Below are 13,959 nucleotides of genomic sequence, written 5' to 3' on the forward strand. Positions count from 1 at the left end.
CGTAGCAATGTAAGTTTATAGTAATATAATAAATTAATTTAATGCAATCTTACTTCCCAAGGTTTAAAAGTTACCCGAGCCCTAGCCTTAATAGCGGTAACCTCCTCAGGCGGTAAAATACTCTCCCATGCAAAGAAGTAGAACCCCTCCAAGTGATACTTGTTACTATTTACACCAGAGGCTAAGCCCAAAAGCCATAATCTCTTCCTGTCCCAAAAAGCAAGACCTAGCGGACGGAAAGACTTGAAGCTAACATCAGGTAAAGGCGACTCGCCAGAATGGCCATCATCCTTTAGTCGTTGCCAGAAATTGACACCGTACGGCCGAAAGTCGAAAGCCTTTGCTGTCTGTTCCCACAGCTTCTCATCGGTAACTGTTGGTGTTTCCACTGGAGTTGCTCCCTCTGGCACTTGGGACCCTTTTATTAACCAGTGGAATTTACCATTTAGGCGGTAGGCTTTGACTTGCATAAACACTTCGTTGTGATTCGGGAGTGCCGTTGTCCATCGATTGTTGAGTGACGGCGCAGGCGCTGCAGGAAGTCGATAAAAACGATCTTTAGCCGGGTTTCTAAGTGTTGCAAGATAATCCATCGCCGATTTGATTGGCTCTGTATCGGAGATTGGACTATCCGGTTGATGGAATAGATCGACTGGGCCCATCTCAAGCAGACGGGATACATCGTCTTTGGACCATCCAATGCTGGTATTGCTGTCAAGAAGAAGCTGCATCTCGCCTACGAGCTGCATGATCCACATTACTCGCACCGCACGCATCTCCTCTACCCATGTTGGCTGTCCCATGTCAACAACATGGACGGGTGTGCCAACGAATTGGCGATCCCAGGCAGGGACATACCCTTCAGCATCTTTATAATCATGGGTGTAATGTGGCGACGGGTTATAGGCATGTAATGGCCGGAAACTTGGATCTCGCAGCCTTTCCAAGCAAGACGCCAGGTATGACTGTGATAGAGCTGACAGATGATAAGACGTTGCAACAACGGACCTAAGTACTGCCGAACTAGACCTGTGAGACAGTGACTCTGGGCCCAGAGTCTTGACTGTTGCTTCATCCGGAACAAGGCATGGAATCATAGCCTTCATGAATTGAGACCCAAATTCATCTAGGTTCTCGAAAGGAAGTGTGCCCGAGCGAACAAGTATCACGCCTCGTATAAGCTGTCTGATCTTTGGTGGGATGGTGGAATGTGGTCCTGACAGTATGCCTTCCGTGATGACAAGAGACGTCGATCCATCCTCAAAGAGATGCCATACATGTGGAGAAGCTTGTAGTAGTTTCCAAAGTGAATTAAGATCCGGAAGGCTGGTAATTACTGGAAGTAGAATCTCGGGCGGTAGGTTATCCAGGGAGACCATGTTATGCTGCCTCTTATTGCCCATGTTAATGAAATTTGTGGCTGTTGGAAATCATTTAGACAAGAGGATTGCAGATGTTGAATGTGGGAATGCGCGACTTTTTAAAGCTTTCTCTGTATCCCTGTCCTTGTTGGTTCTGTTTCTATGATGTAAATCTCTTCCAATTTAATTACCACGTGATATATATATGTATAATTTTATGATATTCAAACAGTATTAACTTGAAAATCTTTCCTTTTATTCTAATATGTTAGTTATATATCGCCTTTTTTCTTTTTTGGAGATTTGTTGAAAATTTGGTTTGCGTAGACAGATTAACGCTTATTGAAAACATAGAGGAAATTGAGAAGGCGGCCTGGGCGAAAACTTAAGAGATTATGAAAACAACAATAAACCTTATCAGGATACTGTGAGGTAATAACTCTGTATACAGGTATAACTAAACAGTCGTGACATGAAATACGTAGGAAACCTTTGCTGCTCGGGCAAGGTCACTTACACCTTCCGCAAGAATCGTCCAGGGGACAGAAGGCACGAATATATCCACCTTGTTGATTGTCTTGATACCAAGATTCTCCTTGTGATTCAAGAGAAGATATGATGACATTGACCCGTGGGGACTGCCCAAGAACGCATAGAATGCTTCCTTGTCTTCATCCTTCCTTACATCAAGCGTGAGTCGGCGTTCCCATTTCCCTATAGTGATTTCTCCACCAGCCCATTTCAGCAATGCCTCGAAAAGGATTTCAAGGGTGTCGACGTTTGTGATTCGAGACTGGAAGATATAGTTGATGTTGCTTACATCGCCTGATTCCTCCATACAGGCCTTCAACTGCATTGGTAAAAGAGGTCAGCACTTAACAAGGAAGGTGAAAGTTTAAAACATATACTGACCCATTGTAACCATGCTACATCACTCCACTGGAAGGAAACCTGTCAGTCTTGTTTTGGCTCGGGACTAGCCTAGGTAATCAACTCACTTGTTGGAGGTGGGTCATATGCTTGGTGTAATACGCCTCCAGGTTGGGGAACATCTTGTAGAAGGAATGCTTGACTGATTGTGCGTTGTCTCCAATTACAACACCAGCATCGATGATATAAGAAGTGAAGTAAAACGCCCCAGAACTCTACAGGGTAGAAACTAAATCAGCCTTATCCATTTACAGAAGCAGAAACACTCACCCAGTGATCTTCGTACTTATCGATGTCAGGATCGAGGGGATTCTCGAAGATATGTCCACCCCCTTCGTCGCACCAAGCTTCTTGATGGACATTCTTCTCAATTCCGAGACCTCGAAATGCGTCATCTAGATAGTTCCGAAACCAGGGAGCGTTCCCGTCCGGGTCTTCGTAGTTAACGTTCCAGCCCTCAGTCTCCTCTATGCCAGGATAGAGCTGAAGATATTCGGGGCTTTCGAGCGAAGTCCCACCGTTGGCCTGCTTAGCTTCCTCCTGGGTTAAACCCATAAGAAAATGTAGTTTGCGTCCCCTGGTAAGTGCCTTATCATATGCAGCAGACCTTTTGGTAAAGTTAGATGATGCATTATCGTGAAGATTGCGGCCCTCGATAATACCCGAGTATGAGTTCAAGCCCGAATCTCTCAACGACGTTGCATATAAGACGATGCAGATAAACGTGGCAAAGATGGTAAAAGGATACACGAAGAGTGGCCTCCACGGAGAAGTAGGCTTTGTTGCCATAGTGCACTGCAGCGTAGCAAAGTCGTAGAAAGAGATATTAAACAATCGTGTATTGATGAAGAATTGTAGAGAAGAAGGGGCAGGTTTAATATACATATCAGTAACCATTCTATGATATTTATGGTATTAATAGTTATAGGGAGGAGATTAGTCCTGCGTATCTGTCTACTGTAAGTCTGCGACCCATACAAGGCACTGCCTATTTTCGGTGCGTTTACTGAGACCACCAACAACAGACCTCAATTCCCCCTCATGTTGTTCCGTCGCAACCAACATGCATATAAGATAAGGGTTATGGGTCAATGTACGCGCCGCCAAGAAGACCTACCATGGGGTTCCAAACGTCGGCAATTACAATTATCAGGTAGTTAACTATTCGAGGGCCTACGGAAAGAGAAGATGCCTGAACCAACAAGCGAACAGGAAGAACTTCCAAACCCTAGAAACAACAAGAACCAACAGGATATTAATAATATATGTGAACGGTAGGAATAAAACCTCACTGTCTAAGCGAACGAGGTATTTACCATCGAATATAGATAGGATCTGCATAGAAAGCCTAAAAGCTAAAATCTCCCCAACCAACAGTCTCGGGGTTTACCTAATCGGGTAACACTGCCTGGTTCTTCCCGCGCGGTAGTACTATTATTGCAAGGATTCTCGTTTACATTAAAACACAACCAACAAAGGCTATGCAACAGTCAATACACATAGGAAGGCAGATATTGGTCATGAGCAATCATCGAGATAATGGAAATTCGATATACAGTAAAATGCATCACCTCTAATCCTTAGAAGCAGCACCTAAAGGATTGCATAATGATTCCGGGAAGATGTTGGATCGCACGCTACTAGAGTGCAGGGCCCAGAAACATGTTGGTAACAACATGTTGTTCAGAACCAACATCAATGCAACAAAACTATGAGGGCAAGGAAGGCGTCAACGTGAAGAGTACACGTGGGGGAGCCACGACGAATGGGGGTGATAGTGTTGGGTGACTTGAGATACCTCGCCCGCCGGCCGTCTGATAGAGCGTCTAGCCATATAAACTGTGATGGATATCCTGGAACTTACTTGAATGTCATTAATCAAATTCCCTTTCCCTTTCTATCACCCCTCTCATATAACCATAATACATACACATTATTTATCGATTCAAGTCAACTCACCATGGCGTATCTCACGCTTCATAGTACCATTGCCTTTGTGATGGTACTAATAGCGTTCGCAACGCCGCTCACTTCAGCGTTGCCAACTCTCCGAATCATGCCGCTCGGAGACTCCATCACCAAGGGCAATGGATCTAAAGACCAGAAGGGCTACCGCAACCGCCTTCGTCAGAAACTAATCGGCCAAGGCACTTCTGTTGACATGATCGGCAGTCAGAAGCACCCCGCCACCGGCATGCCGGACAACGATCATGAAGGTCATAGCGGTCACGTCCTTGCTCAGATCAACGAGCATTGGAAACGTTCCATCGCGGCACGTCCCAACGTTGTTCTCGTACATGCTGGAACTAACAACATGGATCTCGAAGAGGACCTCGAAGGCTCGCCTGCAATGCTTGCTTCCATCATCGATGGCCTTCTCGCCAACGCTCCTGACGCAACCATTCTCGTTGCTCCGGTCATCTGGGCTAACAAGCCTAGGATGCAACAAAACACTGATAGATTCAACCCTAAGGTCATTTCTATCATCGAGGAGAGGCAGAAGGCTGGAAAGCACGTGCTAGAGGTCCCCATAGAGATCACGGTGGCCGACCTCTGGGACCAGAAGCACCCCAACGATAGCGGTTATGAAATGATGGCCAACGCTTGGTTGAAGGTTATCCTAGAAGCCGATAAACGTGGTTGGCTCGAGGACCCAGTTGGCAGGGACGCCAAGGGACTACCAGGTGTAGGTCTCGGTGTGGGCGGCGCATCAGGCGGCACCGGTCAGGAGATCGAAAGTCAGATATGGAAGAAGCAGGGCACCGTGTTCGACGGAATCCGAACTTGGGAATCTGTCGGTACTATACGCGGACCTCTTGAAAACGGAAGCCGGGCCAAAGTGATCCTTGCCGACCTTAACGGCGACGGCAAGGCGGACTACGTTCTGGCCGACAACGATGGTACAATACGAGGCTGGATCAACCAAGGCGGTCCCAACGACTGGACGAGCATCGGCAAAATCAATCCGGATTGGAAGTCTATCAAGGGGAACATGGTCCGTCTTGCCGACGTTGATAACGACGGCAAGGCCGACTTGATAGTCTTGTACAAAGAGGGGGCAGCCAAAGTATGGAAGAACGTCGACAATGGAAAGAAGTTCGAGCCTCTAGATTCTCAGTGGGCAACTGGCCTTGGATCAAGGGATAAGATCCACTTCGAAGACATTGACGGTGATGGATATGCGGACTATGCCATTATCTATGAAGGGGGTTCAGTCAAATGGGCGCGCAATACTCGCAACAACGGCAAGGACAGCAGCAAGAAGAATTGGGAGACTATGGCTACAATCGCCCCCGGTTCTGAGGGCATTCCTGCAGGGTCGACAAGGATCAGAGATATTGACGGCGACGGGAAGGCTGGTAAGTTTAGAGCCTGCACTGACCGGACTCAAATAGTCGTACGGAACTGACCAGTCGACAGATTACCTCGTTGTATACGATGGAGGTGCAGTCAACGCCTTCCGCAACACCATCAAACAAGGTGGGCGCAACTGGGAAGATCTTGGCACTATTGCTCCGGGCACCTCGGGCATTATAGGTGATATGATTCGCTTCGCGGACATGGACGGTGATGGTCTCGCCGACTTTCTTGCCGTCGACGATGATGGAAGCATTCGCATGTGGAAGAACCTCGGCATCGCCGGGACCAAGGGGACGAGCATTCGCTTTGCCGACTTGACCGGCAACGGCTTTGACGACCTGATCTCGGTCGACGCTAAGGGTCGGGCTCGTGCCTGGCTCAATAAGGGCAGTGACAAGTGGGAGTCAATCGGCGAGATCGCACCGGGCCTTGATGAAGATCTCTCAGATTCGCGCATTGAGTTTGTCGATGTCAACGGCGACAAGCGCGCCGATTATCTGGTCATCTACGGTGGTGGTTCTGTCAAGGAGTACCTGAACCAGGGTAATCTCCCCAGCCCCGGTGATCGCCGGATCTGGCAGGATGGTATTATCATCGCCCCAGGCGTTGGTGAGCCGGGAAGCAAGATCAGGTTTGCAGACCTCGACGGAGACGGGTACGCAGACTTCCTGGTCCTCCATGACGGGGGAGCAGTTGAGTACTGGCAGAACAACAGGAACATACCGCTCGTCAACGGCGGTCGCATCTGGAAGGAGGGCATTGTCGTGGCGACTGGCGTCGGTGAGCCTGGCAGCAAAGTGCAGTTCGCAGACCTGACAGGGGACGGGAAGGCCGAATATATTGTGCAGTATGGCGGTGGTGCGGCTTTGGCGTATCGCAACAACGGCAGAATTCCCAACGGCGAGGGGCGGAAGTGGACTGACCTGGGCACGGTTGCTATTGGTGTTAAACCTCAGGGGTCTGTGTATTACGCCGATATCAACGGTGATGGGAAAGATGACTACGTTTCTGTTCTTGACGGGGGTGTCGTCAACGCATACATTAATATCAATAACTGGATTCCTAAGTTGCCCGACAACCCCGGAGACGGTGGTGGTAATGGAGGCAACGGTGGTAATGGAGGCAACGGTGGTAATGGAGGCAACGGTGGTAATGGAGGCAACGGTGGTGACGGCGGTGGTGGTGATGGTGATGACGATGATATTGTATATATCGATCCAGTTATTTGGAGCTCGAAGAACCCGACCGCCAGCTGCCAACCACCGTGCACCCTCGTCCTTCCACCGTGGCCGCTCTCGTCCAAGACTACCATCAACTTCCCAGTTATTACGGAGACGATCAAGGAGACGTGGCCGGAAACCACGGACGGTGTTGTCAAGTATCGTACAACCACAATCACTGTACGCATCACGATACCCCCTCTCACGATGTCCGAGATTGAGGTTTCCAATATCATAATCACCGAAACCACCTCCCAATCGATCATTGTGCGTGGGAGCGTTATTCCGCCACCCATCACCTTGACCGAACCAACTCACGGCGTCACCTACACTTACAAGCCTGGGCCGTTTCCAACTAGCAATAACAAGCCAGGGGATGATAACGATGAAGACGACGAGGACGATGATCTGGTTATTTTGCCTCCCCCAGGCATTGCTCCTGGCATCATTATTGCGCCTGGGCCTCCAGGACCTATTTGCAAGGCAGGCTGCGGCAAGCCCTGTGTATTCGGCTGCACGCCCGGCGGCAGTGGAGGAGGAAGCGGAGGTGGATCAAGTGGCTGCATCGGTGGCGGATGTCCTGGGCCAGGAGGAAGTTGTGTTGGTATCGGGTGCAACAGTAACAACGACAAGGATGATGAGAAGGATGATGAGAAGGATGATGACAAAGACGAAGATGAGGAGGACTGCGCCACCGAGACCAATACGGCATGTCACCAGGTATATACGACAAAGCCTTGCGCCAGTCTGCAACACCTATCTCGGCTGTGACTACACAACCTCAAAGGTCACCGACTACTAGGTGTCATGCAAATCCTCCTACTGCACAACTACCGCCACCGAGGTGATCACCGGTTGCTTCCTCACCGCAACCGCTACAACAACAACCGGTGCATCCTGTCCACTCATCACAGTCGATCCGTGGAACGAAAGTCTGGGCGACAATGACGATGGCATACAGGACCCATTTGAGGATTTTATTGGGGCATTGACTGAATATGAGGGAAGCGTTATTATGTCGAGCAAGCGATATACTATAAACGACGACGGCTACGTTACGATTGACAGGGCCGCATACCCACTCCCAGCTTTGAAGTCTCCAAAAATCACCAAGTTTAAGGAGGCGACTGCTACTATCTGGCCTCCAGTAACGGGTTATACTTTCCTCCCTGCTAATGATAGCTAACGATATAGTATAAGGGTTAGATAATTATAGTAATATTCTAAGTGAATAGTTTGAATATATATGTCTAACATATATAGGGACGAAAAGAAATGAATTACTGTATGTCTGTTAGGTAAAGGAAGACCAGATCTGGAGAAGAGTGATAGCTTGAGTTCAAACTGGAGAACCATGACTAGATATGGGTAGGATTAAATAAATATAACCTCAGAGTTATCTGAACCCAGACTTAAACTTGATGTCGATAATGGAGAAGCTAAATATTGTGTCTCCAGCATATTGAAGCAACAGAATGTCATGGTACGTATACAGCATGACGACGAAGACATCATGGGCTGATATACCTGGTACTATATGATGCTTCTCTCCAACGCCATTGCTTAGTCCCACGAGAGCTGTTGCTTCCAGGTTGAATCTTCTAACTCATCAATTAATTCATCCTCCTCCAAACCAGACTCCATAAAGCAAGATTGAAACCGCCTTGTGTGTGTGTTTATATTCCCAGCAGACGAAGGTCTCGCGACACGTCTAGGTTTGGAGTCACTACTACCTGAGAAGTCGAGAAATGTCATCAAAGAGCGGTTCGCATTGACGTTTGCCGATTTACTACCCGACAACACTCTTTGGGAAAGCTATTTTGAGCTCTCAACAGAAGCTCGGAAAGGAAGAGAGCTCTTGCACTCTCTTAGATCCGAGGGTGCATTACATTCCGAGTCTAATCTAGTTCATTATTTAAACAATTTACGTCGATCATTGGCTCGCTGGAGGCGGCTATATTATCATGGTAGTGGTAATTCAATCGATCAATAAGAAAGAGAATGATGCTAGCTAATAAATCCTAGATACTAACCTGTTATTGAATGCCTGTTTACGCATTGAGTACTATTATGTTAGCATATTCTGTTTCGCACCAGCGTCTCAAGCCATACAGTCGAGTTCGCAGACGATACCAGACAGTTTTCTCCATGCTCTGCATGAGTTTGAAGATCAAGCGACACAGGCCAGCAACGCACTCTTATGTATTGTGGTTGATGAATTGAAGCCTTCAGGGCTCACCAAGTTTTGACCAGTCCGATGCTGGCTCTTTATCGTTTCTGCTTGCTTATATTTACTCAGGGTATGTTGCAAGAGCTCCATGATGTAGAGTTGGTATCAAAGGGCATGATTCTGATGGATATGATCGACTAGTCAACCTTGATGAAAAACCAACATGTCAATCATACACATCCGAATATCCAACTCTTACGTCGTGCCATAAACGCAATTCATGGTGGTTCACCGGACGATTCGCATATGGCAATCCGATATGCCAAGTTCCTCGGTATCATGGTACATACAGTCGTACCGACCTTGGCCAGTAGTCCTGGTGGTGGTGGAAGAGAAGAGACAGGGGCTGAAAGTGGTGCTACTGACATGGGATTTCAATCCGGGGATCTGATGGGAGACCCATTAGATGAAAGTCTAGTAGCCGAGGGACTTGGTGACTTGGACACTCTATCTAACTTGGGTCCAGCCTCGGAGCTCTTCTCATTGTGGGAGTCGATGTATATCTTCCCCCAGATTACATAGTTTCAATAAAATAAACAAGAAATTAAGTTATTAGGTCATTAAGCTCATACCTGAGTATTATTTCTGGTTAGGAATGGAGGTGTTTCATAGTCCGCGAAGCCGATAAATGCTGGGGTATGCTCGCATCGCATATAAAGTTACCTAGTTCCCGAAAGCCCGAGAAAAAACGCCTCGGAATTTAGAATGAGACTGGTAAAGTATGATATATAGACGTTTCGGAAACCGGTAAAAACAAATTGTCTGAAGTATTTAAGGTATAATATAACATGCATACGGGTAGGACTTTTAGAACGCATATAAATACTTAAGACGTGGAAGAACTGGTTTGATGTTCTTTAGACAAACCTCACTTGGAATCTTCCGTAATACTGAAACATAGACCTTTATTATTTGTGAAACTAACTTGACATAGTAGTAAGATTAAGCGAGTGGATTTAAAAAAAGGAAATGTGTGCCAAGATAATGCACAAGACGATCCTGGGGCAGTTGGCTTCGAAGGCTTTCAAAGGGCTTTCTGACCCAGTACGTACCCCATCAACAGACTAACAAAACAGTAGACACATTCGGCAACAAAAAAAAGAGAGGCAAAAGGTGATGGTTCGCCAGGGAATTGCTTCAATCTCCAAGCTGCTTTGACGATACGCTCCAGATCACAACTAGGCGATTTCAGGGCAGGTGCCCAGAATGATGCAGTCTGGGTTAACCCCAATAATACAGCGATCACCATCCATGATACTGTCTGGGGGACAGATAGGTTTCTTGGACGAGAAGCAGTCCGTGCCCCGGGCGACAAAGCCAGGTGGGCAGGATGGCCCCTTCTTGAGGACACACTCGCCGTTTTCGAGGGTGAAACCATCCCGACAGGCCGGCTTTTGGTATGAAACACAGTAATCACCCATTGGGGTGGTGTTGGGAGGGCAATCGGCTCGTAAAGTGCACTTGCCGTTGGAGAGGACGCTTCCATCCGCACAGGAAGGGGTTTCGATACGGGAGACACACTGGCCCGTCTTCTCATCGAACTCGGTGGAGGGGTCTGAGCATTCTGGGCCCTTGTTGGAAACGCACCGATCTCCGACTAGGGTGTAGTCCCCGGAACAGTTGGCCCTCTTGATACAAGTGTCTCCACTACGAACTGTATCCGGCGGACAAGTTGGCTGGTTGTCGATAACACACCGTCCGTTCTTTAGGTAAAAAGGAGGGAGACAAGATGGTCTGTACTTGTGGATACAAGCACGTCTCTGAAGTGAGAAGATGTAATCGGGCTCCGGGCAGATCGGGTTCTTCATAGAGACACAGTACTCCCCTTCCGGCATCGTATCATCCGGACATTTGGCAGTTGTACGAGTAACACACTGAGAGCCCAATAGTAAGAGGCCATCCTTGCAGCCAGGCTGCACATGCTCGTAGATACAGTATTCACCGTTCCTGATGGTTCCAGGTGGACAGCTGAGAGTGGGCTCGCCCACACAAGCGCCGTCTTTGGGCTTGAGATTGCTAGGGCATTCGGGTATGTGAACGTTGGAGACGCACTCGTCATCGATAACAATTGAGCCATCTGGACAGTTGGGGCCTTCAACAATGCACTCCATGCGACTGGGAGATAGCTTGCCATCGGCGCAGTAGGGATCCGTTTCGTAGACGCACTTATCCTTGAAGGCTTTGAGAGGGCTCGGGCAGAAGGCTTCCTCCTTCTTGTAGCAGACGCCCTTCTCAACGAAGCCCTTACCACCATCACAATCTGGCTGGCTTCCCGGGCTCGTGACGCACTTACCGTCACGAAGTTCCGAGTTGGAGGGGCATGTAACCGAGCCTGTGTTGTCCTTGGTGCAAAAGGTGCCATCGAATTCTCCAAAGTCTTTGGGGCAGCACGCTATCTTGTCATTGATGCGGTCCCATCTGTTCACAAATCCGGCCTGGCAGTTGAGTTGAACCCGTCTCAGGCAACGAGCTGTGACTTGATCGAGTTTGAAACCCTGCGGGCATTCGGGCTGACTGTCGGCCACACATTCGCCATTGTTTAGGGTTCCTTGATTACAGGAAGGCGTCCTGCTGTATTCGCATACGCCGTTCCGGAACGCAGACCCGGAAGGGCAAGACGGCCCGGTAAGGTGCAAACATGTGTCGCCGGAAACAGTGAACCCAGCTGGACAGGATGGGGGTTGCTCAGAGATACACCGGCCTGACCCGCTTGGTTTGGTACCCGATGGACAGCTGGGCTGTTTGGTATGCACACACTTGCCATCGACCACCTTCAGCCAGTCTTGGTGACATGTTGGGCCTTCTTCCGAGACACAGAGATTACCCTGGGCATGGAACCCTTTTTGAGGGCATTTAGGTACTTGGTCGACAGTACAGAGTCCGTTCACAATCTTCTTTCCACCTGGGCAAGTTGGTTCCTTCTTCATCACACACTGGTCGTTCTCCAATATAGTATCTGGAGGACAGATGGGCGGTACCTTTGAGGCACAGCCGTCCTTAGTCGGCACCAAGTTTTTGTCCTCGCAGACAGGTCCAGAGGTGAGGACACAAACACCATTTGCAAAGTGCATGTCAGGAGGACAGACAGTGGATTTGGGATAGACACAGCTGGACCCGTTGAAGGTGGTGCCCAGGGGACAACACTTTGTGTTTCCATTACCGTCGGTGGAGATGACAATATCGTCGATGGTGATTTTCTTGCCCACTCTCTGGCACGCCGAGCCGATCAAACATGAGCCCAGTGTGCTAGCTTGAGTGCCCAATGGCGTTGTCAACAGCCCAGAGCCTCCATTAAGGATTTGCTGGGGATCCTGCGCCCAGACAACAGAGCCGGCAAATAAGACAGCGACGTCTCTCAGGCGCGTCATCGCGACAACGCCGAACAGAGTTTGTATGGGGAAAAAAAAGTGTTTTTGTGTGTAAGAGAAGAAGATAGTGGTTCGTGCTTGTTGTGTGTCTGTTGGTTGGATCCTGTGGCTCTATGATGGCGTGCTGTCATGAGATATAAGTACTTGGTGATCATTTGGTAAGCTAGCTGTTCAACGCGGACACCACATAAGCCTCCAGATGCAACCAGACATTGATAGATCCAGGATCATACCTAGCGACATCCGGAACCCCCTCTTTACGTGGCTGGTATCCGTGGAATTGTGTCGGTTGTAATGGTGGAGACACGTCCTCAATGTTGTAGAGCTTTGGCGGAGCGAAGAATTCAAGGGAGCTCAAGATTCGGATTTTGACTCATTAACAAGACATCATAGACAAGAATGGGCCGCTCCGGGAAAGCAGTGTCATTCTTCAAGCAAGGAATCTACGGAACTGATCGTAGGTTGATCCAAGACATCTAATCTGAGCCACTCGGGATGCATTATATAAGCATCCATCTCCCCTTCCGGTGAAATGCCATCATCGGCATGTAAGCTCAACGAGGTGACCTTGTATCTCAGCGTCAGGACTAGTAGGGCAGTTCGAGCTTGTCGTAGTTTCTATCCAAAGTCTACGGTACTGTCACGTGTGCCCAGGGCAAGTTTGTTATATGTCTAGGAAGTTCTTGGAAATTGATGCTTTTAGTTTGATTCGTAGCCTTTCTTTATTGAGTTGAGTATAATGAAGATTGTGCAAGTATTAGCAGTGGACATCAGAGTATGTTATTACGTTGAACCGTATGACATTTTTGCCCTCAAGACAGGTTAATGTTACAAAAAAAAAAGTTCAAATACGCTCTGAGTGACCGATGCCTCAAACACGCCAACTCTCTCAACATCAACACAAAGTTCACAACAGGACTCCTCAATAACCCTTCAGTTTCTTGGGGTATGTAATAAGTCTCTGTTACTTCAGGACATTCGCCAAGACCTTTTTCACAAATAAACCATCACAAAAGCCCACCACAAGGGGGTATGTTGTTTGAGATATTTGTGAGTATTGAGACTGAGTTTACTTCTAACTACTCATTGAGCTCTGCGTTGTATGTCTTGCCAATGTTCTTTTCTGATGACATAGATGGCTGTATCTTCTCCATCTTGGAAAGACAGGCGCTCTACGTTTTGATCTAGGGGATCTTTGCATCCCGTCATAGCTAGATGATCTACAATCTGTCTCTGCTAAGCCGCACACTGTTTGGCTGATTCCGGCTTTGGTATTTCCAACCGTCCCTTTACCCTGGTCATATACTTGAGACTAATATTGGTCAGAAACTTCTTTCTAATTGGTGGTTTAACGAGATATCTGGGATCACGGTATGGGAGGGTACATGTAGTAGTAGTTCTGGTTCTTTGGAATGCTATTGGATAAGTGTTTGAGAAACTGTTTGAGGCCCCGAATCATCTTTGTCTTGGTCTGTAGTGTCTAAGCTCGA

General features: G+C 48.1%; 5 protein-coding genes across 5 annotated transcripts; 2 read left to right on the top strand and 3 right to left on the bottom strand.

Moving 5' to 3' along the window:
* Positions 1 to 25: 25 nt before the first annotated feature.
* Positions 26 to 1,436, bottom strand: EDB82DRAFT_482589 (uncharacterized protein). The gene has a single exon (XM_025732180.2). The coding sequence runs from the start codon at positions 1,401 to 1,403 to the stop codon at positions 39 to 41; it is 1,365 nt and encodes a 454-aa protein (XP_025591131.2). The 5' UTR covers positions 1,404 to 1,436; the 3' UTR covers positions 26 to 38.
* Positions 1,437 to 1,778: 342 nt separating this feature from the next.
* On the bottom strand, positions 1,779 to 3,130 carry EDB82DRAFT_570269 (uncharacterized protein; the record flags this gene model as incomplete). Its single annotated transcript, XM_025732179.2, has 4 exons — positions 2,562 to 3,130; positions 2,360 to 2,506; positions 1,879 to 2,211; positions 1,779 to 1,802 (listed from the first exon to the last, which is right to left on the bottom strand). Exons 1-4 carry the CDS (start codon positions 3,078 to 3,080, stop codon positions 1,779 to 1,781), a joined length of 1,023 nt encoding a protein of 340 aa, XP_025591130.2. The 5' UTR covers positions 3,081 to 3,130.
* A 1,121-nt stretch (positions 3,131 to 4,251) lies between these two features.
* Positions 4,252 to 8,077, top strand: EDB82DRAFT_549585 (uncharacterized protein; the record flags this gene model as incomplete). The annotated part of the gene is made up of 4 exons (XM_065609553.1): positions 4,252 to 5,650; positions 5,712 to 7,591; positions 7,674 to 8,018; positions 8,066 to 8,077. The coding sequence occupies 4 exons, from the start codon at positions 4,252 to 4,254 to the stop codon at positions 8,075 to 8,077; spliced, it is 3,636 nt and encodes a 1,211-aa protein (XP_065465294.1).
* A 1,174-nt stretch (positions 8,078 to 9,251) lies between these two features.
* EDB82DRAFT_469924 (uncharacterized protein) lies at positions 9,252 to 9,623 on the top strand (the record flags this gene model as incomplete). Its single annotated transcript, XM_025732175.2, has 1 exon — positions 9,252 to 9,623. One exon carries the CDS (start codon positions 9,252 to 9,254, stop codon positions 9,621 to 9,623), a length of 372 nt encoding a protein of 123 aa, XP_025591127.2.
* Positions 9,624 to 10,221: 598 nt separating this feature from the next.
* Positions 10,222 to 12,469, bottom strand: EDB82DRAFT_549586 (uncharacterized protein; the record flags this gene model as incomplete). The annotated part of the gene is made up of 1 exon (XM_025732174.2): positions 10,222 to 12,469. The coding sequence occupies one exon, from the start codon at positions 12,467 to 12,469 to the stop codon at positions 10,280 to 10,282; it is 2,190 nt and encodes a 729-aa protein (XP_025591126.2). The 3' UTR covers positions 10,222 to 10,279.
* Between the last annotated feature and the right edge of the window lie 1,490 nt (positions 12,470 to 13,959).

The sequence above is a fragment of the Fusarium venenatum genome, assembly GCF_020744135.1.
Source record: "Fusarium venenatum strain MPI-CAGE-CH-0201 chromosome Unknown EDB82scaffold_1, whole genome shotgun sequence".
Lineage (NCBI taxonomy): Eukaryota > Fungi > Ascomycota > Sordariomycetes > Hypocreales > Nectriaceae > Fusarium > Fusarium venenatum.

Coding starts and splice junctions, on each gene's coding strand:
- EDB82DRAFT_482589 (XM_025732180.2), bottom strand. CDS start 1,403: ATGGGCAATAAGAGGCAGCATAACATGGTCTCCCTGGATAACCTACCG.